Source organism: Eretmochelys imbricata, chromosome 4 (genome assembly GCF_965152235.1).
Source record: "Eretmochelys imbricata isolate rEreImb1 chromosome 4, rEreImb1.hap1, whole genome shotgun sequence".
In the NCBI taxonomy this organism is placed as follows: Eukaryota; Metazoa; Chordata; order Testudines; family Cheloniidae; genus Eretmochelys; species Eretmochelys imbricata.
In genome coordinates, this window is record NC_135575.1 from 2,260,385 (window position 1) to 2,287,245 (window position 26,861).

Genomic DNA, 26,861 nt, shown 5'->3' on the forward strand with positions numbered 1-26,861 from the left:
GGAAGAAAGGAAAGCAGCAGAATACGGACCCTGGACTTCAGAAAAGCAGACTTTGACTCCCTCTGGGAACCGATGGGCAGGATCCCCTGGGAGAATAATATGAGGCGGAAAGGTTGACCCCGGTCAGGCTGTTCTGAGGGCCATTCCGCAGGTCTCCCTCCCACAGGAGCACTCCTGCCTCTCCTGTATTGCCAGGGGCTCCCTGGCAAGGTCTGGTTGGGTCTGACCTCCCTGCCCCCAATCTTTCCCCCCAGGCCTGCACACCAGGCGCATATTGAACACGGTGGTATCCGAGCCCGGCCCGGGGCTGCCCTGGTTCAGCCGTGTGGGGTATGTGGACGATCAGGCCATCTTCGTCTACACCAGCGGGATGCAGAGGGTGGAGCCTCGCCCAGCGTGGATGGCGGAGAACGAGGGTCCGGAGTTCTGGGACTATCGGCTCTTTTGGTCACGGCGCTGGGAGGCCTGGTTCAACGCGAGTCTGAACACCCTGGCTCAGCTCTACAATCGGACCGAGGGTGAGTGCGGGACAAAGTGGGGGATGGTGGTGTCAGTGTGAGCGGGGGGAGGGGACAGAGAGGCCCGCAGGGGCATTTTCTCACAGAAGTCAGTGTAAATGTGGGGGACAGAGGGACACCGGGGAGCGGGGGGGCGCAGGACTTAGATCCATGCGAAAGACATTTTTGACACCCTCCAAAATGGGACTCTCATGCTGTTCCCTCCCCAAACACCCCAGATTTCTGCTACCAGTCCCACTTGCAGCTGCCTCTGCTGCCCTTCAGGGGACCCCCTGCCCCCCGTGTGTGGTCATTTCCCGGGCAGAGCAGCAGAGGTGCATAGGCCAGAAGGTCCCAAAGACCCTAGATCTAGAGCAGGGAGGGCTCTGAGACGTCTTGTCTCAATTCCCAGACACCGAGTGATGGGGGATCCCAGTATCGACAGTCCCAAGTGTTCAGACATCACGAGTCAGGCTCCCAAAATCCTGAATTTGGCTTAAATGTTGTGAGTATTTTGGGGATAATAGTGGAGCTTATTTTTATTTGCCCTCTGGTTTGAGCCTTTAGGGGACACATTTCCGGGGTTTTCCCTGCTCCTAGAAGGACTAGAAGTTAGTGCTGTAAGAAAAGAGATCTGAGACTCTCCCCTAATCCCATGAGTGCAGGAACTGGGGTTTTAATAACCCCCCCGCTATCATGAGACGCACGGTAAAGTCACAAGAGCAGGCAGTGCTGCATTCACCCAGCCCTGGGGAGAAGCTGCTCACCGGTGAGCCTCCTTCATTGTTCGCTTTGTCTTATTTCCCAGGTGAGTTTGTTTAAGGTCAGATTCCTCTTCACTCCGCAGAGTGAGGGACTGACATTGACTTGGGCTGGAGAGTTAGTGAGAGAATCAGCCCCTGTAACGTGCAGAGACGCCCGGGCTTCCTTACTCCTGGCAGCACAAACCCCAGCCCGTGTCCCCCAGTTGGAGCCCCCAGGGTCAGGCAGGTTCCCCTGCACACTATTGATAGATGTGTAAAGAGCTGTTCTTCCTGCTCGGTCCCTGATGTGTGGGGCTGTAGCTGCCTGGCCAGGCCCCCGGATTGTGCTGTGTCCCCAGCCCGTCGTGTTACCCTTCCCCCCGACTCCCCTCCCCGAATCCCTCCTGGCTCCCAGCACTGAGACAGCAGCAATGAGAACTAATTCCCATCCTGTCCTGGACACCTGGGTTCCCGGTGGCCCTGCCCCGGGACTAAGCGACAGGGCGGAGGGTTGCCAAGTGTCTGCCCCCCAGCGCGCCCCCTCTGTAACTAGTTTAACCCTCTCCTGACTAGTCTCGCCCATTGATCCCCTGCTGCTGAGCCTGTCCAGCCTGACCTGCTCACATGGACACTGGCCTCCCCAGTGCTGAGAGAGGGGCTCCGCTCGCCTGCCCCTAAGCCTGCCCTGGGGATCTGCTGTTCTGTCCCCGCCGCCCCCTCCCCAATCACTGTCCCGACTGTCCCCTCCTGCCCTCCTCCCCCCATTTACCCCCTCCTCGCAGTCCTGGGGCTGCCAGCTCGCCGGAGACTGTCCTGAGTCCTGCATCTTGGCCACCAACAGTGTTGCCCTCTCTAGCTATGTCTGCCCCCAACACGCACATGGGGGAATTCGGGGTCTGGTCCCTCTGAGACCCCATCGGTGCCCCCACCCTGCTCATCCCTGTGGAGTGCAGCACAGAGGAGAAGAGGGGTGGGTGGGGAGGCCTGACCCACCCCACTCCTCTCGGGTGCCTGGCTTGGGATCTCTGCGTGTCTGTGACCAGCCGCCCTGCACCTCTCGAGCTTCTCTTGTTGTTACTCCATCCCTTTTCCTCCCTGTTGTTTTCTCACCTTTTGACTTTAGTTGATTGGTTTAAATAGTTAGTTGGACTCGTAGCGAAGTTTCCTCTGCTCCTGGAACTGGGCATGTCTCTATCTCCGGGCTTCAAACCCGGGGCGTCCTGCGGCGAGCCCATGCCTTTGAGCGACCTGCACTCTAGCTGTCTAAAGTGCGTGGATGAGACTCCTCTTGCGGATCGTGGTCAGCTCTGCCACCGGTTCAGTGCACATGTGAAACAGGACAGGGAGGCCAGGCCGAAGTCCCTCCTGGGGGAAGCCGCACTCAGACCTTCTTCGGAGCCGAGCCAGTCAAACTTGGCACCGTGTACCTCAGTGCTGGTACGAAGAGCTGCTGCAGAGAGAGTCCGTACGGGACTCTCGGCACCGTTCCCCATGCCCAGGGCCAGGAAAGAAGCATAAGCAGCAGCTGCCTGAGAGGTTCCCCGTCTCTCAGAATGGACAAGCATGGGGAGTGCCGGGGAGTGCGACCTGCGTCTGGCCACTCCTCTGCCCCTGCTCCGCGGCGATACCATCGACTCCGCCCTGTCCACAGGCCCTGTGGAGTCCGGTGCCCGACCAGCCGCCGGCACCAGAGGGGCAGAGAGGCACAGCAGGGTCGCGGTGCCGTCCGTCCCGGAGGGGTTTGCGGTGGCTAGGGACTGGCTGTCATGGTCGCTACCACCCTTGCTGGCAGTACAAGAGTTGGTGCCAGCAGTGGGGGAAGCAGAAGGGAGCATGTTGTCCCGAGCTCCCGTCTGGTACCAGGCCCCTTGCTCTCTGCTTATGTCGAAGCAGGCTTCCCCATCTCGGCCCGATCCCTGGATCCTCAGCACCGTCCCTTGGAGCCGACGGGTGCCACACCCCCCTCGTCCCCACAAGATGACTCATCATCCAAGTTGGAGTTTGAATCTTGCACCAGCCAAGGGACTGGTACCAGTACCCCAGCAACCAGCCCTATGCAATGGTGGGTCCCGGGGTGGGGGTTCCTCCGAGCGCCTGGCTCAGTGGGCAATGGCCCATGCAGATACAGTGGCCTTTTCAGAACCCCTGGGTTTTTTCTCCGCTGCCTGGCCCCCCGTCTAGGTGCTCCTACTCAGTGGTGTCTGAGAGAAGGCTGCCTCCTCCTCCCCAGAAGAGGCAGGGATGGGTGTTTTGCCACCCCAGGACACTTCAAGGCTCACCAGGAGTTATGGAAGAAGGTGGCCTCAAACTTAGGGCTGAAAGTGGAGGTAGTTTAAAAAAAATCCTCCAACAGCTTTGTCAACATCTGGGCTGCAGTGGTCCTGTTGAAGGTAGCTCTGCCTTTCAATGAGGCCATAGTGGGTCCAGTTAAAACCCTATGGCAGACCCCTTCCTCACTGCCCCCCACGTCAAAGAAGGCAGATAGGAAGTACTATGTCTCCACCAAAGGGTAGGAGTACATATGTTCCCATCCCCCTCCCGGATCCTTGGTCGTCTCGGCAGCCAAGGAGAGGGAAAGGAAAGGGTTATGAGGGGCCACCCCCAAGTCAAAAGACTAAAAAAAGCAGGACTATTTTGGTAGGAAAATGTATTCTACCAACGGTCTATAGCTCCGCAGCGCCAGCCAACAGGCACTGCTGGGCAGATATGACTTTCATTCCATGTTGAAATTTAAAGACTCGTTTCCCCAAGAGTCCAGGCAGGAGATTGTTGCTGTGGTGGAAGAAGGGAAGGCAGTGACCAGGGCTTCCCCACAAGCCACCCTTGACAGAGTGAATGCGGCAGCCGGGGCTATGCCGTCACCAGTGGCCATGCAAAGGGGCTCCTGGCTTCAGTCCTCTGGCCTACAGACAAAGGTCCAGCAGTCTCTTCAAGACCTTCTGTTTGAAGGGACTTTGCTCTTCTCAGAGCAAACGGATGCCAAACTCCACTGCCTGAAGGACTCCAGAGCCATCCTCAAGTCCTTGAATCTCCATGTCCCAGTGCCTTTGAGGAAACAATTCAAACCCCAACAACCTGCCCACTTCCCAGGCCCGCCGCCTTGTCAAGACCTGTTCAAAAAGCAGAACAGCAGTTGTAGATGCAGACAGTCGCCCCCATCTGCATTAGCCTCGCTGTTTGGCCCTCATGGATACTCAGAGGGCTCCAAGCAAAACTTTTGATGGGGCACCCAAGGGCATTACACCAGTCCACATACCAGATCCTGCCCCCCTTTTGTTTTTGGACCATCTCTCCTGCTTCAGTTTGGCATGGTCCCTTATCACCACAGACCATTTGGTGCTGAGTACGGTGGAGGAGGGATTATACAAAGCAGTTTGTTTCCATTCCTCCCTCCTACCCCTCATCCCTGTCCCTCTTCAGGGACCCTTCTCATGAGCAACTTTTAGCCCAGGAGGTGCAAGCCCTTCTCTGGGTCGGAGCCATGAAGGAGGTGCCTCGGAACTTAAGAGGGAAAGGGTTTCACTCCTGTTATTCCTGTGATGTGTTCTGTCACAGAGATCCCCTTGGGACTGTCACTGATATACTGAAATCGTCTCTGAGCCAGTTTTCCCTGCCAGCTTGGGAATTCCAGAACCCTGTCTTGTTGAGCCAGACATGCTAGTCTGTTTACACAGACCCAGGGTCTGGGCCACGCTCCCAAAGCTGCAGGCTTTAGCTGAAAGCTGTTCTGAAGGTTACCTGTCTCCAGTGCCCAGACACCCAGTTCCCAATGGGATCCAAACCCCAGATAAATCTGTTTTACTCTGTATAATGCTTATACAGGGTAAATTAATAAATTGTCCGAACCCTATAACACTGATAGCGAGATATGCACAGCTGTTTGCTCCTCCAGGTATTAATCACCTACTCTGGGTTTATTAAAAAACAACAGTGATTTTATTAAGTATAAAAGGTAGGATTTAAGTGATTTCAAATAATAACAGACAGAACAAAATGAAACAAAACACGCAAGTCTAAGCCTAATACATTAAGAAACTGATTACAGGAAATATCTAGCTCCTCAAAGATGTTCCAATAAGTTTACTTCACAGACTAGACTTTTTCCTTGTCTGGGCCCAGTCCTTTTCCCCTGGTACAGTCTTTGTTAGATCCAGCAGACATCTCAGGTGATAAGCAGGGGTTTTCTCATGACTGGCACCCCATTTTATAACTTTGGCACAAGGCGGGAATCTTGTGTGTCTCTGGGTCCCCGCCCCTCCTGCTAAATGGAAAAGTACCAGATTTAAGATGGATTTCACGACAGGGTAACATGGTCACCTGTCTAGTCTCCATTCCTCCTGGGTTGTCCCCCACATACACAGGAAGGCTTTCAGGTAAATAAACCATTTACCATCAATTGTTCTAACTAATGGGAGCCATCAAGTTCCTAATGCCCCATTGACGGCCCTCACCTGGTGTGACTACAACAGTGATACAAGTTTATATCTTATTTCCCCAACTCCAGACATAGAAATAATACATGCAAACAAATAGGATGAACACACTCAGTAGATTACAAGCTTTCTAATGACATCATACAAGAGCACTTTTGCGTAAAGCATATTCCAGTTACATCATATTCACATTCGTAAGCATATTTCTATAAAGCATATGGAGTGCAAAATCGCAATACATTAATCCTGAGTGTCAAAGGGTGTCTCTGACCCATTCTAGTCCTGCAACACCTCAAAGGCTGAAGTTGTGCATTGTCTCCCTGGCCTTCATCATTCCTTCCCTGGATCCAGGGGACGGGTACGCTGCCCTCGATTTGAAAGATGCCTATTTCTACATCTCTATTTTCTGAGACCACAGAAGGTTTCTCAGGACTGTTGTGAACCAGGCTCATTACCAGTTTACCATCCTCCTGTTCATCCTGTCAGCAGCCAAATGGGTCTTTATGAAATGCATGGTAATAGTGGCAGCCTTCCTGAGAAGGTGAGGGGTGCAGGTGTATCCGTATCTCAGTGACTGGCTGGTCAAGGGCCCGTCCAAGTGCCAGGTAGAAGCCAGTATCCACCTCGTCCAAGCAACCTTTCGAGCACAGGGCCTGCTGATAAACGAGCAGAAGTTTATTGAAGCAGTGCTCTATTATACCCAGGCCAGGGCCTTCCTCCCAGAAGCCCACTTCCAGTCAGTGTCGTCACAGGTCAAGGCCCTCTCAGGCTGTTGGGTCACAAGGCCTTCTACATATACGTGGTGCAATATGCGAGGTTGCACCTCAGACCCCTTCAGGCTTGGCTGGCCTTGGTGTACTGGCCAAACAGCCATCATTTGGACTCGGTGCTCATGGTGCCTGCCCATCTCGGACACCTCAGGACACAAGGTCAGTGGTCCCAGCAGTAATTCTTGCTACAGATGAACATCAGAGAGCTCAGGGCGGTCCGCCTAGCACGTCAGGTGTTCTTCCCGCCCATCGCAAACAAGGTGGTGCGAGTTCTTACAGAGAATATGGCAGTCATGTTTTACATTGACAGGCAGAGAGCGGCCCGCTCTTTTCCCCCCGTGTCAGGAGGCCATTTGCTTGTGGGAGTTCTGCATAAAGCACTCGAGCCACCTCGAAGCTTCTCACCTTTCGGGAGCCCAGAGTGAGCTGGCAGATCAGCTCTTCTCACCGCGAATGGTCCCTATGCCCTGACATAGCACGGGCCATTTTCCAGTGGCGGGGTGCTCCCCTTGTAGAACTGTTCACAACCAAACAGGAAGGAGAAATGTCAGCAGTTCTGCTGTCTGCATGACTGCAACCTGGGCTCGCTCCCAGATGCCTTCTTACTCCCTTGGAGAAAGCACCTGTTCTGCGCCTTCCCCCCCATTCCTTTAGTGCACAAGGTCTTGCTGAGGTCAGGGGCGAAGGTTATTCTCAAAGCCTCAGCCTGGCCACGTCAGCACTAGTCTGGCTTATTTCTAGACCTGTCAGTAGCTACTCCGATGCCGCTCCCTCCCCTTCTGGACCTGATCTCGCAAGATCACGGCCAGATGCTCCATCTGCCTGACAGCTCCATGGTGAAGCCTGCAGAACTGGCCTGTTCGGAGCAGGTCTGCTAGGTCTTGCTAGGCAGTAGGAAACCTTCTAGCAGAGCTACTTACCTCCCCGAGTGGAAGCATTTCTCCATTTGGTCGACCCAGCAAGGCCTCTCACCGGGGTGCCAGAACCTCCCTATGAGTGGGGGGCCCCCGGGGCTGAAACTGTGACTCCGTCTCTTCCCCTGCCACCCTCCCCCCCCACTCCAGGTCTTCTCCTGAGGCTCTGCCCCCTTCCCCCTGCTGCTGAAGTGGCAGGGCCGTGGCCCCTCGGTCCCCCTGTGCTGGCACCCCTGCCTCTCACTGGCTGAGTCATCTCTCAGATGAAGCAGATTCTCCAGAACAGTCTGGGAACAGCCAGGTCTAGCGATTCCATCTGCTGAGGTGCACCTAGCCGCCATCTCCGCATTCTACCCCCAGGTGGGTGGGTGGGTGGTCAGTTTTTTCATATGAAATGTCCCTTCACTTCCTGAAAGGCTTTGAAAGGCTTTACCCGCAAATCTGGGAACCTGTCTGTGATAAATGAGGGTGGGTAGCACCCTTATGTAACTCCCCAACCATTCAGTTAGCCTTAGAATCCTCCTTAGCCGCTGCACCCTAATTGCCTTACCTGTGAAGGGTTAAGAGGTAAACTTCAAATGAGTTGGCACCTGACCAGGGGAACCAATAAGGAAGCTGTACCCTCTCGAATTGGGAAAGACTGCTGGGTGTGTGGGTCTTTTGTTCTCTCGGCTGCAGAGGGACAGGGCAGCAGTCATGCTGTAAAAAGCTCTGGGTCAGGTATGAAAAGTCATCTGGATCATGCCTAGAAACTACTCATTTGGAACCACAGATATGGAAGTAGAACAGGAAATGGTCAGGTAGACGCAATTAGGCTTGTCTCTTTTTACGGCTTGTGGACTCCTCTGTGCTGACCCCAGGTGCTTTTGTTTTGTTGTAACCTTTAAGCTGGACCCCAAGAAAGCTACTCTCGGTGATTAATCCTTGCGGTTGCTCTTTTAAGATCTAGCAATAACTTAAGTTTTCCAAACGTTTTTTCTTTCTTTTTTATTTTTTAATAAAATTTCCTTTTTTTAAGAACATGATTGGATTTCTATGTCTTTTGTGGTGAGGAGGTTGTGCATATCTTAATCTGCCAATACAACAGCTGGGTTCCCCTTTTCTTTTGTTTCCTTTCTCAGCTTCCCTGAGGAAGGGGTGGAAAAGCCGAGGGGTCCCAGAAAATCTTCCCAAGTGAGTTTTTCTGGATTGGCAAAAGTCAGATTTTCACTTGGGTGGTGGCAGCATTACCAGCCTGGAGTGGCCAGTATTAATTTTTAGAGTCCTTGCAGGCCCCCACCTTCTGCACTCGAAGTGCCAGAGTGGGGAATCAGCCCTGACACCATCCCCCTGGGGGACTTAAACATGGTCCTGTCAGAGCTCACAGGGCCTCCCTTTGAGCCACTGGCATTGTGCCCTCTGTTGTACCTTTCCTGGAAGGTCACCTTTCTGGTAGCAATTACCTCAGTCAGGAGGGTCTCGGAGATCAGAGTTCTTATGTCAAAATCTCCGTATACAGTGTTCTTTAATGACAAGGGTTGCCCCCACCCTTGTTCCTCCCGAAGGTAGTCTTGGAGTTTCCTAGTAATCAGGCTATTTTCCTGCCCATTTTCTTCTCGAAGCTGCACAAGAATAGGGAGGAAAGTCATCTCCATACTCTTGGATGTTAGGCAGGGCATCCTAGTGTTCTGTATAGAAAGGACTATATAGAAAGTCGATCCATAAATCCACACAGCTCTTTGTGGCAGTAGCTGATAGGATGAAAGCCCCAGCCATTTCAGCTCAGAGAATTTCATTGTGGATCACACTGTGTATTCACATGTGGTACGAGCAGGCAGGTGTCCCACCACCCGCCTTCCTGGCGGCCCAGTCTGTGAGAGCACAAGCTTCCTCCATGGTGTTCATGGCCCAGGCTTGATCCAGGACATTTGTAAAGCAGCGACCTGGGCGTCAGGACATACTTTTTCTTCCAACTACGCCATCACCCAGCAAGCTAGAGAGGACACTGGCTTTGGTTGGCCCACCTCTTACGGTACTGCAAGGGAGTCACCGAACGTGGCATGAACGTGTGCAAGCAGTTGAAGAAGAAAAAATGGTTACAAACCATTCTGTAACTCTTGGTCTTAGAGACGTGTTGCAAACGTCCATTCCATGAGCCACCATCCTCCTCCTCTGTTGGAGTTGCTGGCAACAAGGAACTGAGACGGTGCGGGGTTAACTGGTCCTCTTATACTGCGCCATGAGCACATGGTACCAGAGGGCACGAGAGGCGACCTGACGGGTACCACTGAGAGAGAAATTTCTGGTGACTGTGGGCGGGGCCCGCACACCTAGCGTGGAATGGACGTGTGCAGCACAGCTCTGAGAACAGCCGTCACAGGAAGGTTAGTAACCGGTTTTTGCCCAAGCCTGGGGCATGGTTCAGGGACACAGCTCAGTGGGCTCGGCTCTCACCTGTGGCTGTGACCCCAAGTGGTATTTTAATCCCTTGGCCGACGTTTTTCCAAACGTGATTCGTGATTTTTTGGGTGTCTGAGATTCAGCGGCCGGGTGCCCCCATGTTCTGATCAGGCCCCTTTAAAAGGTCTCAGGTGGGCACCCAAAATCACTAGTGATTGCTGAAAATCTAGGCATTTACCTCGGTGTATCTAATGCATGATGGGGGAGGGGTGTAAATACTTGGGACCCTGTGTGGGGTATTTTTGTGCCCCCACATTCTGCCCTGTTTGCCAAGCAAGGGGTCTGATCCGTTCCCCACGCGTTTCAGTCTTCCTCGTGATCCTCACAGTGTTCTCTGTTCACCACAGCCTCCCTCCCTCTCTCCTAAATTCTCCTTCCTGTCCCCATCTCCCTTCCCTCCCCCCTAGTCTCCCTCCCTGCCTCCTGTCAGGCCGGGGGTGGCTGTATTAACTGAGTCTGCTCTTGGTTGTGTGCGAGATGGTGGCCGTTGTTGTGAAGATTAGCCTGGCTGTGGGAAAATGGAGGCCAATTGAACTAAAGGCCTTCAATGGCCTGATCCTTACAGGGAATCACCTTGAGACAGTGGCCGTGTGAAAAAGAGGCCAAGCATCCAAAGTTGGTGCTTTGCCATTCCCAGATTGAGCTGGAGACACGGGGAAGATGGGGCAGGGAAACAGAGGGACCCTGGGGATTCTGTGAGGTCATTAAACCAGAGCAGAAGTTAGTGTGGGGGACAGATCTCCTGTACCCCTTCCCTACAGGGACATGCGGGTAATGTGAATGGAGGAGGTGGGGGACCAAGTCATCCTGAGGATCCTGCAAAATTAATACAACCAGAGCAGGAGAGAGTGGGGTATAGACACCCCGAACTCTCTCTCTCTTCTCCAGAATGACACTGATTACCAGAACTGGGGGACTCCTCAGAGAGCAGAAGAGAGCTGGAGGGGATAGACCTCTGCAATATGGACTATATGGTGGATAGAAAATTGGTCCTCGGGCCGGTTTTGTTCAATATCTTCATAAATGATCTGGAGGATGGTGTGGATTGCACCCTCAGCAAGTTTGCAGATGACACTAAACTGGGAGGAGAGGTAGATACGCTGAAGGGTAGGGATATGATACAGAGGGACCTAGACAAATTGGAGGATTGGGCCAAAAGAAATCTGATGAGGTTCAACAAGGACAAGTGCAGAGTCCTGCACTTAGGACGGAAGAATCCCATGCATCACTACAGACTAGGGACCGAATGGCTCGGCAGCAGTTCTGCAGAAAAGGACCTAGGGGTTACAGTGGACGAGAAGCTGGATATGAGTCAACAGTGTGCCCTTGTTGCCAAGAAGGCCAATGGCATTTTGGGATGTATATCTAGGGGCATTGCCAGAAGATCGAGGGACGTGATCGTTCCCCTCTATTCGACATTGGTGAGGCCTCATCTGGAGTCCTCTGTCCAGTTTTGGGCCCCACACTACAAGAAGGATGTGGACAAATTGGAAAGCATCCAGCGGAGGGCAACAAAAATGATTAGGGGACTGGAACACATGACTTATGAGGAGAGGCTGAGGGAACTGGGATTGTTTAGTCTGTGGAAGAGAAGAATGAGGGGGGATTTGATAGCTGCTTTCAACTACTTGAAAGGGGGTTCCAGAGAGGATGGTTCTCGACTATTCTCAGTGGTGGCAGATGACAGAACAAGGAGTAATGGTCTCAAATTGCAGTGGAGGAGGTTTAGGTTGGATATTAGGAAAAAAAAATCACGAGGAGGATGGTGAAACACTGGAATGCGTTCCCTAGGGAGGTGGTGGAATCTCCTTCCCTAGAAGTTTTTAAGGTCAGGCTTGACAAAGCCCTGGCTAGGATGATTTAGTTGGGATTGCTCCTGCTTTGAGCAGGGGGTTGGACTAGATGACATCCTGAGGTCCCTTCCAACCCTGATATTCTATGATTCTATTAATATCCAGAGTACTCCCTTTGGGGTTGTGCCACCCTGCACCCCCTGCAGGGAACATACAAGAACAAGCAGCAGTGAGGTGATCCTTGAAGGTTGTGAGCTCTCTATAGTGGGGGGTCTTTAGTGTACAAAGACCCAACAGATGGAGCGTGGGCCCCCTGTGGGTTTGGCTTCCCTCCTGAAAGGAGCTGGGAGGGTGTAGGACCCAGCAGCATAAGTGGGAACCCCATTTCTCAGGGGAGGGAGGGCCCAGTAGCAAGGGGAGGACCCAGTGGACTACCTGCAATGGGGTCTTGGTGAGATTTCAGAGAGAGGCTGCTGCTGACCCTCAGCTGTGTTTCAGGGTTTCACATTATCCAGACGATATACGGCTGTGATCTCCGGGAAGACAACACCACTTGGGGGTTTTACCAGGATTCATATGACGGACGCGACTTTCTTACCTTCGATAAGGAGACCATGACTTGGGTAGCAGCAGATATTGGGGCTCAGATCTCCAAGAGGAGATGGGATGCTGAAGTACTTGACAACCAGTGGTGGAAACGCTACCTGGAGGAGAAATGTATTCCCTGGCTAAGGAGTTCTCTAGAGTATGGGAAGGAGACTCTGCAGAGGAAAGGTAAGATGGGGGACAAGCCCCACCCAAGAGGTCAATACAAGTTACATCTCCATTCCCCAGCCCCAGTTCCAAAATGGAGCAGGGGAGTAAGGGGCAATTCAGCGAACCTTGCACCAGGGATGGGTGGGGAAAGAACCCCTTCCCCGCCAGCGCTGCTGGAAAAAAAGATAAGAAATTGAAAATGTTAAAAGCAGCTCACTGTAGAGAAGCTGATCAAATGAGCCCAAATTTGCAGCACACGTTCTAGCTCTTCCCCTGGTGTGACACAGTAGTTATCAAGGCAATCTGCCAATGCGTGTGCATGTTAGAGCACTTTACTTAATTATGGAAGAGCCACCACTTCTCTGGACACCAGCTTCATTCACCATGTAATTCTTCCTCATTCACTGTCTGCACCATCATATTTTCTTGTGTTACCCCCAGCCCCTGTGTTCCACCAATGACGGTAGCTTTGTTCTTGTTGCCTTTGTCCAAACTTCTCCCACAGTCATTTATGTGCTTTCTTCCATGCCATCCCCTACATGTGGAATTGCCCTCCCCATACTAATCTGGAAGAAGGCACCCCTTGTCCTTAAAGTTTTCCCCCTCAAGACCTACCTTTGCTGCAACACCCTCTTACTTATTCCTTGATTCTTTTATCAATAAGACATCTGATAATCACACTCAAATTTATCAAAGCTTTTTCAGTAAAGATTAATCAGCACAAACATAGAAGGGAAGAGGTTAAATGCTTTACCACTCCGACTCAGGAGGACAGTTGCAGCGTAGTCTGCTTCAAAATGTTAACTCGCTATTACCCACATATGTACCTTGTGTGTTACCATGTACACACATTTCCCAGATTAGTTAGCATCATTACACACCCTAATCTTTCCCTTCCCAAACAGTTTGCACTTGCTGTTCAAAGTTACTTGAAATTTGCACCCAGTCTTTTGCAACATACTAGTTACTTATTTCTCTCAGGCACCTCAGCAGAACATTATCTTGTCAATTGCCATCTTTACAAATGCCAAAAAGTAAAAGCCATACACAGCAGTCTAATGTATATTTCAGTGCCAACGGGCTGGGAAACTGATTTTTCAACATAAGAGTAAATGCATTTGAAATCCATAATATTGGGGTAAATAGATTTGGTAACAACCTACAAGAAATTAGCCAATTAATATTAGTTAATTTGAGGGGCAATTTAGCACTGTCACTTTTTGTTTAATGGGCCCTTTCCATCTTTAATTGGTCATTTTATCTAGTTCATTTTTTTGCTCCCTGGCCAGGGCAAGATTCTTCTCTCTTTCATATCCAGGGACTGAGAGGAGATGGGCACAAACCTAGCACATGATTGACACCTGTATCTGGAGCTTAGTGAAGCCTTTCAAGGTACTTGTGTCACTGTGGTTGGGAGCAGAGGCCAGGTCAGGGACCTGGATTTGTGGTTCACCGTTGCTGATGCTGTGAATTGGGCACAGGAATTCTCTAACATGGTGGTTCTCTCTCATCAGAGGGATTCCGTCTCATGGACTTTCGTCCTCTCCCACTCCTGGGGTCTCAGAATTTCATGCTGCAAAGCTCCAGCAAAGGCTGCCTGGATTAGAGCTTGAAAATAACTAACTTCAGTTTCTTCTTTTTCCCAGTGCGCCCAACAGCTAGAGTGAGCAACAGGTCATCTCATGACGGCCTCACCACCCTCTCCTGTAAGGTCAGTGGGTTCTACCCCCGGGACATCACCGTGACCTGGCTGAGAAATGGGGAGAGCAGACAGCAAGAGACCTACTCTGAAGGCATCCTACCCAGTGGGGACGGGACCTACCAGACCTGGGTGACAATGGAGATTGATCCCAAGATCAAAGGCCATTATTCATGTCACGTGGAGCATGAAAGCCTATCAGAGCCACTCTCCGTCTCCTGGGGTAAGGCATTTGTGTGTGTGTCTCTTTTTTCCTTGTGGGAGAGGGGGAATCCATTAAACTCAACCCCTGAAAAATTCTCATTTGGATTTATAGGCTGAAGCTGGAATTTCCTCAGGGTCTGTGAGGCCCTGTCCCCTTTGGCTCTGTCCCTCTGCATCAAGTTCTTGTGCTAGAGTTGGGACCCACAGTGCCTGGGGCTCATGCCTTGCTCTCCAGTTTGCTGCCTCTGGGGCTGTTCGATACATCTCAGCAATACACTGTCTCTGAAGGGAGAAGATTAGTAATCGGACATTAAGGCCTGAAGGGACCATTCTAATCATCTGATCTGAGCTCCTGCATAGCCCAGGGCAGGGAGGGAATCACACCAGGGACCCCAGCATCCAGTCTGGTCATCTGTGAGCAAACTAGAGCTCATCCTTCAGAAAGAGATGCCCATTCCAGATGTAAAGTCTCCAAGGGATGGAGAATTTACCACATCCCAGGGGAAGCTCAAATCTGCCCCTTATTTCCAGACAGAATTGGTCTTGCTTCAGCTTGCAGCTCTAGGAGGTAAGTGGAGGCAAGTGGGTTAGAGCAAAGGGGCTGGGAGCCAGAATTCCTGGGTTCTGTCTCTGGAAGGGGAGTTGGGGTTAGGGGGTTAGAGCAGGAGGGGCTGAGAGCCAGGATTCCTGGGGTCGATTCCTGGCTCTTGCACTGCCTCACTGTGTGATCTTCAGCAAGTCTCCCCCCTTTCCCGTGTAGGGATGATACTGACATCCATGCTCTCCCACAGTTCTGAGGATTGGTTAATGTTATAAAAGTCTTCGACTTTAAGTGCTAAATATTTATTATGACTGGAAGTGGTAGAGACTGTGTCCAGGACTTCCTGTGGTGGGTGCAATGCATGGTGGATGCACTGGAAGGGATGGAGGGTTGCAGGACTCAGCCCTAACTTGGGGAGCTGACTGACAGATCCCTGCAGTGGGATGAAAGGGGGATTTTAGTGGTTGGGGGAAGGAGATTTTTCCCCATTGATCATTCTTTCCATTCCATTTCAGAACCAAATAACAATCTGATTCCCACTGTGGCTGGAGTTATCACTGCAGTTGTCCTGATTGGTGTTATAATCGGAGTAGTCGTCTGGAAAAAGAAACGCCCAGGTAAAGAGCCTGGGATGGGGGGATTCTCTGGACTTGCCGGGCCCTGCACACCCGCCTAAGGGCAACAGCAGTTCAGGAGCCTGTGTCAGTACGGTGTAACTGCCCCATTGCGGGACTGAGCTAATGACCCCCAATGGGAGCTGCTGGAGGGCCAGACCCAGAAACTGGGTGCAGGTTACAGTTTATATGGGGCTAGGATTTCCAAAGAGCTCAGCACCCAGTGCGCCGAGGTCTTTGGAAACTGTCTCATTGTGTCTTTCTCTCCTGCCAATTGTGAGCGTCTGGGACCTTGAGTCCATTACTGAGTGCCAGGGAGCTGTGCTGGGCCAGGGGCCCGGTTTCTGAGCCGTGGACACAGATCAGAGTCGGTTCCTGCCTTGGGAGCTGAATTCACTGAAATTTGCCTTCTCTCTGCAGGGAAGAAGGGAGATGGCTATGCTGTAGCTCAGGGTAAGTGACAAGAGACCCATCGCCTCTTTTCAAGTGGCCATCTCTGAACGGCCATCAGTATTTGCTTGTGGATTTTAGCCTGGAGCCACTGACAGGAGATCCTCGCTTCCACTCATAGGCCTTGTCTACACTGAGAATTTTAGGGAAATGTCCAACTATTGCTCTAGTACCATAGAATCATAGGACCGGAAGGGACCTTGAGAGGACACCTCGTCTTGTTCCCTGCACTCATGGCGGGACTAGGTATTATCTAGACCATCCCTGAGTAACCTGCTCTTAAAACCCTCCAATGAGGGAGATTCCACAACCTCTCTAGGCAATTTATTCCAGTGCTTAACCACCTCTTCCAGTCCTTTCTCCCATCTTCCATGACTTTTCAGAGCTATTGACTCAGATATCTCCTCTCTCAGTTCCTTGACTATTCTAGGATGCTTTTCATCAGGCCTTGGTGACTTGAAGACATCTAACTTGTCTAAATAATTTTTAACTTGTTCTTTCCCTATTTTAGCCTCAGATTCTACCTCAATTTCACTGGTGTTCACTATGTTAGACATCCAATCACTATGACACGTTTGGGTGAAAACTGAAACAAAAAAGTCATTAAGCCCTTTTTCCATTTTCACATGTTCTGTTATTGTCTTTCCTTCCTCATAGTCTAATGGGCCTACCCTGTCCTTAGTCTTCCTCTTGCTTCTAATGTATTTGTAGAATGTTTTCATGGAATCATAGACTATCAGGGTTGGAAGGGACCTCAGGAGGTCATCTAGTCCAACCCCCTGCTCAAAAGCAGGACCAATCCCCAATTAAATCATCCCAGCCAGGGCTTTGTCAAGCCTGACCTTAAAAACTTCCAAGGAAGGGGATTCCACCACCTCCCTAGGGAACGCATTCCAGTGTTTCACAACCCTCCTAGTGAAAAAGATTTTCCTAATATCCAACCTAAATCTCCCCCACTGCAACTTTAGACCATTACTCCTCATTCTGTCATCTGCTATCACTGAGAATAGTCTAGATCCATCCTCTTTGGATCCACCTTTCAGAGAGTTATCAAATCCCGCCTCATTCTTCTCTTCCGTAGACTAAACAATCCCAGTTCCCTCAGCCTCTTCTCATAAGTCATGTGTTCCAGACTCCTAATCAGTTTTGTTGCCCTCCACTGGACGTTTTCCAATTTCTCCACATCCTTCTTGTAGTGTGGGGCCCAAAACTGGACACAGTACTCCAGATGAGGCCTCACCATTGTCGAATAGAGGGGAACGATAATGTCCCTCGATCTGCTGGCAATGCCCCTAATTATACACCCCGAAATGCCATTGGCCTTCTTGGCAACAAGGGCACACTGTCGACTCATATCCAGCTTCTCGTCCACTGTCACTCTGAAGTCCTTCTCTGCAGAACTGCTGCCTAGCCATTCGGTCCCTAGTCTGTAGCGGTGCATTGGATTCTTCTGTCCTAAGTGCAGGACTCTGCACTTGTCCTTGTTGAACCTCATCAGATTTCTTTTGGCCCAATCCTCCAATTTGTCTAGGTCCCTCTGTATCCTATCCCTACCCTCCAGCATCTCCTCCCAGTTTAGTGTCATCCGCAAACTTGCTGAGGGTGCAATCCACACCATCCTCCAGATCATTTATGAAGATATTGAACAAAACCGGCCCCAGGACCGAACCTTGGGGCACTCCGCTAGATACCGGCTGCCAACTGGACATGGAGCCATTGATCAGTACCCGTTGAGCCCGACAATCTAGCCAACTTTCTACCCACCTTGTAGTGCATCCATCCAGCCCATACTTCTTTAACTTGCTGACAAGAATACTTCGGGAGACCGTGTCAAAAGCTTTGCTAAAGTCAAGGAACAACACGTCCACTGCTTTCCCTTCATCCACAGAACCAGTTATCTCATCATAGAAGGCAATTAGATAAGTCATGCATGACTTGCCCTTTGTGAATCCATGCTGACTGTTCCTGATCACTTTCCTCTCCTCTAAGTGCTTCAGAATTGATTCCTTGAGGACCTGCTCCATGATTTTTCCGGGGATTGAGGTGAGGCTGACTGGCCTGTAGTTTCCAGGATCCTCCTTCTTCCCTTTTTAAAAGATTGGCACTATATTAGCCTTTTTCCAGTCTTCCGGGACTTCCCCCATTTGCCATGAGTTTTCAAAGATAATGGCCAATGGCTCTGCAATCACATCCGCCAATTCCTTTAGCAATCTCGGATGCAACGCATCCGGCCCCATGGACTTGTGCACGTCCAGTTTTTCTAAATAGTCCCTAACCACTTCTTCTTTCACAGAGGGCTGGCCACCTCCTCCCCATGCTGTGCTGCCCAGTGCAGTAGTCTGGGAGCTGACCTTGTTCGTGAAGACAGAGGCAAAAAAAGCATTTAGTACATTAGCTTTTTTCACATCCTCTATCACTAGATTGCCTCCCTCATTCAGTAAGGGGCCCACAATTTCCTTGTCTTTCTTCTTATTGCCAACATACCTGAAGAAACCCTTCTTGGTACTCTTAACATCCCTCGCTAGCTGCAACTCCAGGTGTGATTTAGCCTTCCTGATTTCATTCCTACATGCCCGAGCAATATTTATATACTCATCCCTGGTCATTTGTCCAATATTCCACTTCTTGTAAGCCTCTTTTTTGTGTTTAAGATCAGCAAGGATTTCACTGTTAAGCCAAGCTGGTCGCCTGCCATATTTACTATTCTTTCTACACATCGGGATGGTTTGTCCCTGTAACCTCAATAAGGATTCTTTAAAATACAGCCAGCTCTCCTGGACGCCTTTCCCCCTCATGTTATTCTCCCAGGGGATCCTGCCCATCAGTTCCCAGAGGGAGTCAAAGTCTACTTTTCTGAAGTCAAGGGTCCGTATTCTGCTGCTTACCTTTCTTCCTTGTGTCAGGATCCTGAACTTGACCATCTCATGGTCACTGCCTCCCAGGTTCCCATCCACTTTTGCTTCCCCTACTAATTCTTCCCGGTTTGTGAGCAGCAGGTCAAGAAGAGCTCAGCCCTTAGTTGGTTCCTCCAGCACTTGCACCAGGAAATTGTCCCCTACAGTTTCCAAAAACTTCCTGGATTGTCTGTGCACCGCTGTATTGCTCTCCCAGCAGATATCAGACATATATGACCCTGAATTCTCTCTCAGTCCTCAAGGAGACACCTCAAGAAGGAGACTCCCTGCAGCAAAGCCCCGGGGGTCTCTGAGATCCCCCTGCCCTGCAGCCTCCCTGGCCGTTGTCGTGGACTCTCTGTGAGGTCACCGCCTCCCAACCTCCTTTCACCAATCAGCTGAGTGCTGCAAAAGGCCCTTGTGATGTCACTGCCACCCCCACCCCTGCCCTGCAGGGCTCATGTCCTGCCCCGAGCCGGCTCCTGTGTGTGTTTGAGCTGCTCCCCCTGGGTCACCCCCACACACTCAGTGGTCATGCAAGGGTTCACGCAGGCCACACGTGGAACCATCAGAGGATGCTCAATGTGCCACACTTGGTTTTGCAAAGATTTGGAGACTTGAAGGCCAGAAGAGACTATTAGATCATCTCATCTGGCCCCCCTACACATCACAGGCCTCCTGCATGGCGCAGTAGCGAGTTTTGGACCAAAGCAGACTCGAGAAAGGCATCTCATCAGGGGATGGAGGAAGCACCACTTCCCTTGGGAGTCTGGAGGAAATTGATGCTGTGGGGGGCAGGGAATTGACCCCAAGGCCACACTTGTGAGTCTGTATCATAACACACATGTACAACAGCACTGCGCGAAGTATGTACACATCACCTTAACTCTGATGTTTCCTAACGTTTAAAGGCCTGGTCTCCAGGGTGTTCTTTGTGCTTCTAGATCGATTTTGGGGAGAGATGCAATCATTTAGTTCAGAGTGGGAGCCGTGTTAGTCTGTATCAGCAAAAAACCAAAACAAAACGAGGAGTAGTTCTGGCACCTTAGAGACTAACAAATGTATTTGGGCACATTTGATGGTGTGGCTGATGTGATTAGGTCCGAGGATGGTGTCCCTAGACTAGATATGTGGACAGAGTTGGCAATGGGCTTGTTGCAAGGATAGGTTCCTGGGTTAGTTGTTTTTGTTGTGTGGTTGCTGGTGAGTATTTGCTTCAGGTTGGGGGGCTGTCTGTAAGCGAGGACTGGCCTGTCTCCCAAGATCTGTGAGATTGAGTGATTGTCCTTCAGAATAGGTTGTAGATCCTTGATCCCTAAGAAACTCCACTTGTAACCTCCCTCCAGCCTGACAGTTCACCTTTCAGCAGGACCTGCTATAATCTCCCTGTTTTTAATTCATAGATTCATAGATATTGAGGTCAGAAGGGACCATCATGATCATCTAGTCTGACCTCCTGCACAAAGGAAACCACAGAATCTCACTCCTGCGCAAAACCTCTCACCTATGTCTGAGCCATTGAAGTCCTCAAATCAGGATTTGAAGACCTCAAGGAGCAGAGATATGGGGAGGTATTTGTAGTGTTCCCCATTGTGAATCTTCCCCCAGTTGTACTTATCCCTTAATAAATCTTCTTTCTGTTTAAGGTTATATTCTTTCTATCCTTTATTTCAGTGCAACATGGGTGGGAGGCACAGAGGTTTCTAATGCTCCCAGTTGATAGATGCTGGTAGGAGTCAAACCTGTTGAAAACGTCACCTCCTTATTATTCCTGACAGAGATTTTGGGATTACATCTATTGGTGACCGCGGCAGGACACCTCAGAGATTTAGCTCTCTGATTGGGGTCCTTCGGTTACATAGATTCCAGCTAACAGTCCGTAGACTCGGGGAGGGAAGGGTCTGGAACAGTGCCGGTGAGGGCGTCAACCGGTGGGTGGGACGGGTTCCCGGGTCACTGCCTGTTCGGACAGGTGCTGTATCCCCACTTGGTTGTCGTTTATGTGGAGTGAGCTAGAGGCCGACAGGCCGAGGCTCCCTGCAGTGTAGGATTCTGCTGACGTCAGTAGCTTGGGAAGCAGATCCAAGCAGCCTGCAGCAAGTCCTGGGTTAAGTGGACCTGGCCAGTCCCTTAATCTAAGGCAGAGGTGGAGAGTAAGGCCCTAACTGTCCGCCTCTAGGACAACTGTCCATTGTCATGACCGAGCACTGTTGGGTTCCAAAAGGAGGCAACTGTGGGGTCTTGTGAATTACTGACCACAGGCAAATCGTCCCCACAAGTCTAGGACAGTGGGCTATTCAGCTTTGACGTAATTGCTGTCTATTTTATCCGTGGTCAGATGGAGAAGTTTTCAACCTAGAAGGATGGTCCTAGCAGTCTAATAAAAATCGTTTGGAATATGCAGTGTCTGTTTTTGGGAAATCTCAAAAGTCTTGGAAAGAAGGGGCTTTCCAGGGAGATGAAGCACAATGGAAATCGCAGCTATTGTAGGGACGGTATTTGGCAAGCAAGACGGTTCCCAAGAAAAAATTGCAGAAGCGAGCCTTGATTTATATAGATATGCCTCCTATAATGTTCAAAACAGCACACACTGCTGTACAGTGCATCTTGTCAGGAAAGGCGAATTCAGGGAAGGTCAGCAATCCAAGACTGGCAGCGTGGACTTTAACCCTTTTAAATAGGGAGATAGAAGTGCAAAAGTTTCAACACTTGGCTGCTGTACCCGATGCTTTAATGTCTGCGGAAGAAGCTCATGAATGTCCATTACCTGATATGCATGCAGCAGCATTTAAGACTCCATTTCTCCTTGAAGCTAAATATGAGGACGCTAAAGAAAACTCTCAGGAAATTTGGGTGGTAGATGGACCCAGTTCCCATCATAGTACATCCCCTCTTGCTGGTTTTGCAGCTATGCAGGCTTCTTCAGGGAAGATAGTGCAAGGTACCATCCGCCATCACTCAGCGCAAGTGGCTGAAATCGCAGCAGTGATAGCTGCTTTAAGATCAGCAGATCCACAGAAGGACATCACAGTGTCCCTCAGTGTGTACAGACTGCAACTGGGTCCTGAGGGCATTCATCGATTGGATGGCAGTTTGGCGGGAGAGAAACATGTGTTCGGCAGATCAACGGCCAATAGCTCATGCTTCATATTTAATGTATGCTTGGAAGCTGGCAGAAGGAAGGCAAGGAAAAACTTTTCTATTCAAGGTCAAGGCTCACAGGAAAAATCGGTCAGAGATCTCCATCCTGAATAGAGCTATGGATAAATTGGCGGAACAGGCTGCTTTATTGGGTGTAGAAGCTGAATGGAATGTACCAACAGATGTTGTAAACACTGTCTATCCCACTGAAACCTTGCAACATCAGGATTTAAGACAACTTCAGCAGAAGGATACTAGTGTGATGGAGCTGTTGAGTAAGCAGCGGTGCAAAGGATTTACCATCTCCACAGATAAGACAGAATTAATTCTGGCAAGAAAAGAAAACCAACCAGAAGGCATCGAAGGCATCCCTGTGTTAGTAATTCCATCCTATCTCTGCCAAGAGTTAATTAAATTACCCCACGAGCAAGGTCATTATGGAATGGAGAAAACCTTAAAGCTCCTACTCACCTTAGGATGGTGGCCTTCAATGGTCAAGGGAAGTAGAATCCTGGACATACAACTGTCTTCCAAGTGCCACGTGTAACCCAGATTCAAGGATCTAAAAGGGACCATTACTTCACCAGCCTATCAATGGCTCTTGGACAAGAGTGCAAACAGATTTTGTAGGTCCATTGCCAAGGACAGGCTGAAGAAATCCATATTGCTTAGTGCTTATAGAGCCATTCACCAAATGGAGTGAGGCCTGTCCCACAGAGAACTGCACTGCAAATACCACCGCTAGAGTCCTTTTAGAACAAGCTTTTAGTAGGTTTGGGTGCGATTTAATATATCAGGTCCATTTAATATATCCATCACCATGGGTATTGCCCCCACTCATGTATCCTCAATAAAGGTAAAGGTCTTCCTCCCTAGTCATCAAATGGATCATATTGAACTAACATGTCAAAAATGTACTGCTCTTTGCAATAAGGCTCCTAAGGAGGTTGTAAAATCAACATTTTGTGAAATGGAAGAACACCCTAGAAATTTTGGAGCAGTATGTCACACTTTGTTAAAACTAAATGTTTCTGTAAATGATACTGGGAATTGGGAATTGAACGGTCCTTTTGGCTTAGTGAACAGCAGAGAGGCTTACAGAGGGAGTTTGCCTGGGATCTGCCTGAGAGGAGGTACGCTAAGGGCTGCATTAAGGAGGCTGTGTTGGTGAGTATCTGAGTGTCTGTTGTGGGGACAGTTTGACAGTTTGACCGTGTGCTTGATTGGTTGTTTGAAAAGTGTGAATTGGGAGTGCTTTGTTCCAGGTGAGCCTTGAGTGGGCCTCACTGTTATAAAAAGCCAGTCAGCTGCGAACCAGCTGAGCAGTGAACAACAGAGAGGCTAACAGAGGGAGTTTGCCTGGGGAAAGCCCACGGAGGCTTACATCTTGCCGGCTTCTCTGAGTAGTTACTACAATTCCTGAGGAAGGTCGTAGAAGGAAGGCAATATGGATGGGGGCTGTTCAGCTGTTGCGACCTGCACTGGATGTGCCATGTCTGTCTTTCTTCCACAGGACAGAAACGACTTTGTCTGTAGAAAGTGCAAGCTGGTCTCCATATTGGAAGAGAAGGTTCAAGATCTGGAGCAACAGGTATCGACCCTGCATTGCATAAGAGAAACTGAAGATTTCCTGGACAGACGTCAGGATATGCTTCTACGGACACAATGTTCTGAAGATTCAGAGCAGGCTGCGCAGCAGGGACAGGAAGATGGTGAGGAAATTTGGCAGCATGTGACCTCCAGAAGAAGAAAGGGGAGCGTCCATGTACCAGCAACGCAGATACAGGTAAGGAACCGTTTTCATGTTCTCTCCACAGGTACTAATGCGGAGAGTGGACTAGATGATACATCTGAGGGAAGGGAACAGAAGGAGACTCCACCGATTGGAAGGCATGAGATGCACTGTCCTAGGGTTGGGGGTTCCACGACCACCGCTCCCAAGAGAAGGAGGCGGGTGGTGGTGGTCGGGGACTCTCTCCTCAGGGGGAGAGAAGGATAAAGGAGTTTGAGGTGCAAGTGGTGTTCTCGTCCATCCTCCCCGTGGAAGGAAAAGGCCCGGGTAGAGACCGTCGAATCGTGGAAGTCAACGATTGGCTACGCAGGTGGTGTCGGAGAGAAGGCTTTGGATTCTTTGACCATGGGATGGTGTTCCAAGAAGGAGGAGTGCTAGGCAGAGATGTGCTCCACCTAACGAAGAGAGGGAAGAGCATCTTTGCAAGCAGGCTGGCTAACCTAGTGAGGAGGGCTTTAAACGAGGTTCACCGGGGAAAGGAGACCAAAGCCCTGAGGTAAGTGGGGAAGTGGGATACCGGGAGGAAGCAGGAGTGCGCGAGAGAGCAGGGCTCCTACCTCATACTGAGAAAGTGGGACGATCAGCGAGTTATCTCAAGTGCCTATACACAAATGCAAGAAGCCTGGGAAACAAACAGGGAGAACTGGAAGTCCTGGCACAGTCAAGGAATTATGACAGTCAAGGAATTATGAGGTGATTGGAGACTTGGAGGGATAACTCACATGACTGGAGTACTGTCATGGATGGTTATAAACTGTTCAGGAAGGACAGGCAGGGCAGAAAAGGTGGGGGAGTAGCACTGTATGTAAGTGAGCAGTATGACTGCTCAGAGTTCCGGTACAAAACTGCAGAAAAACCTGAGTGTCTCTGGATTAAGTTTAGAAGTGTGAGCAACAAGGGTGATGTTGTGGTGGGAGTCTGCTATAGACCACCGGACCAGGGGGATGAGGTGGATGAGGCTTTCTTCCGGCATCTCATGGAAGTTACTAGATCGCAGGCCTTGGTTCTCATGAGAGACTTCAATCACCCTGATATCTGCTGGGAGAGCAATACAGCGGTGCACAGACAATCCAGGAAGTTTTTGGAAAGCGTAGGGGACAATTTCCTGGTGCAAGTGCTGGAGGAACCAACTAGGGGCAGAGCTCTTCTTGACCTGCTGCTCACAAACCGGGAAGAATTAGTAGGGGAAGTAAAAATGGATGGGAACCTGGGAGGCAGTGACCATGAGATGGTGAAGTTCACGATCCTGACACAAAGAAGAAAGGAAAGCAGCAGAATACGGACCCTTGACTTCAGAAAAGCAGACTTTGACTCCCTCCGGGAACTGATGGGCAGGATACCCTGGGAGAATAACAGGAGGGGGAAAGGAGTCCAGGAGAGCAGGCTGTATTATAAAGAATCCTTATTGAGGTTACAGGGACAAACATCCCGATGTGTAGAAAGAATAGTAAATATGGCAGTCAACCAGCTTGGCTTAGCAGTGAAATCCTTGCTGATCTATATACAAAAAAGAAGCTTACAAGAAGTGGAAGATTGGACAAAGGACCAGAGAAGAGTATAAAAATATTGCTCGGGGATGCAGGAGTGAAATCAGGAAGGCCAAATCACACCTGGATTTGTAGCTAGCAAGAGATGCGAAGAGTAACAAGAAGGGTTTCTTCAGGTATGTTAGCAACAAGAAGAAAGTCAAGGAGCGTGTGGGCCCCTTACTGAATGAGGGAGGCAACCTAGTGAGAGAGAATGTGGAAAAAGCTAATGTACTCAATGCTTTTTTTGCCTCTGTCTTCACAAAGAAGGTCAGCTCCCAGACTACTGCTCTAGGCAGCATAGCATGGGGAGGAGGTGACCAGCCCTCTGTGGAGAAAGAAGTGTTTCGGGACTATTTAGAAAAGCTGGACGTGCACAAGTCCATGGGGCAGGATGCACTGCATCCGAGAGTGCTAAAGGAGCTGGCGGATGTGATTGCAGAGCCATTGGCCATTATCTTTGAAACTCCTGGCGATCGGGGGGAGTCCCGGACGACTGGAAAAAGGCTAATGTAGTGCCCATCTTTAAAAAAGGGAAGAAGGAGGATCCTGGAAACTACAGGCCATTCAGCCTCACCTCAGTCCCTTGAAAAATCATGGAGCAGGTCCTCAAGAAATCAATTCTGAAGCACTCAGAGGAGAGGAAAGTGATCAGGAACAGTCAGCATGGATTCACCAAGGGCAAGTCATGCCTCACTAATCTAATTGCCTTCTGTGACAAGATAACTGGCTCTGTGGATGAGGGGAAAGCAGTGGATGTATTGTTTCTTGACTTTAGCAAAGCTTTTGACACGGTCTCCCACAGTATTCTTGTCAGCAAGTTAAAGAAGTATGGGCTGGATGAATGGACGATAAGGTGCATAGAAAGTTGGCTAGATCGTCGGGCTCAACGGGTAGTGATCAATGGCTCCATGTCTAGTTGGCAGCCGGTATCAAGCGGAGTGCCCCAAGCGCCGGTCCTCGGGCCGGTTTTGTTCAATATCTTCATTAATGATCTGGAGGATGGTGTGGATTGCACCCTCAGCAAGTTTGCAGATGACACTAAACTGGGAGGAGAGGTGGATACGCTGGAGGGTAGGGGTAGGATACAGAAGGCCCTAGACAAATTAGAGGATTGGTCCAAAAGAAATCTGATGAGGCTCAACAAGGACAAGTGCAGAGTCCTGCACTTAAGATGGTAGAATCCCATGCACCGCTACAGACTAGGGACCAAATGGCTCGGCAGCAGTTCTGCAGAAAAGGACCTAGGGGTTACAGTGGACGAGAAGCTGGATATGAGTCAGCAGTGTGCCCTTGTTGCCAAGAAGGCCAGTGGCATTTTGGGATGTATAAGTAGGGGCATTGCCAGCAGATCGAGGGATGTGATCATTCCCCTCTATTCGACGTTGGTGAGGCCTCATCTGGAGTCCTGTGTCCAGTTTTGGGCCCCACACTACAAGAAAAATGTGGAAAAATTGGAAAGAGTCCAGCGGAGGGCAACAAAAATGATTAGGGGACTGGAGCATATGACTTATGAGGAGAGGCTGAGGGAACTGGGATTGTTTCATCTGCAGAAGAGAAGAATGAGGGGGGATTTGATAGCTGCTTTCAACTACCTGAAAGGGGGTTCCAAAGAGGATGGATCTAGACTGTTCTCAGTGGTAGCAGATGACAGA

At 50.2% G+C, this 26,861-nt stretch overlaps 2 protein-coding genes across 2 annotated transcripts in view; one reads left to right on the plus strand and one right to left on the minus strand.

The window, feature by feature from the left end:
* LOC144263816 (class I histocompatibility antigen, F10 alpha chain-like) overlaps positions 1-26,861 on the minus strand; it is a 1,122,758-nt gene that overhangs the window by 594,947 nt on the left and 500,950 nt on the right. The gene's annotated exons all lie outside the window — the stretch shown is intronic.
* Positions 334-20,397, plus strand: LOC144263806 (class I histocompatibility antigen, F10 alpha chain-like). The gene is made up of 6 exons (XM_077814780.1): positions 334-518; positions 12,088-12,363; positions 13,992-14,267; positions 15,305-15,406; positions 15,824-15,856; positions 20,151-20,397. Exons 1-6 carry the CDS (start codon positions 371-373, stop codon positions 20,156-20,158), a joined length of 843 nt encoding a protein of 280 aa, XP_077670906.1. The 5' UTR covers positions 334-370; the 3' UTR covers positions 20,159-20,397.

Excerpts from the sequence above, each read along its gene's own strand:
- LOC144263806 (XM_077814780.1), top strand. The coding sequence starts at position 371 with ATGCAGAGGGTGGAGCCTCGCCCAGCGTGGATGGCGGAGAACGAGGGT. Across the intron at positions 519-12,087 it reads GCTCTACAATCGGACCGAGG|GGTTTCACATTATCCAGACG; the intron begins GTGAGTGCGGGA and ends GCTGTGTTTCAG. Across the intron at positions 15,407-15,823 it reads CTGGAAAAAGAAACGCCCAG|GGAAGAAGGGAGATGGCTAT; the intron begins GTAAAGAGCCTG and ends TTCTCTCTGCAG.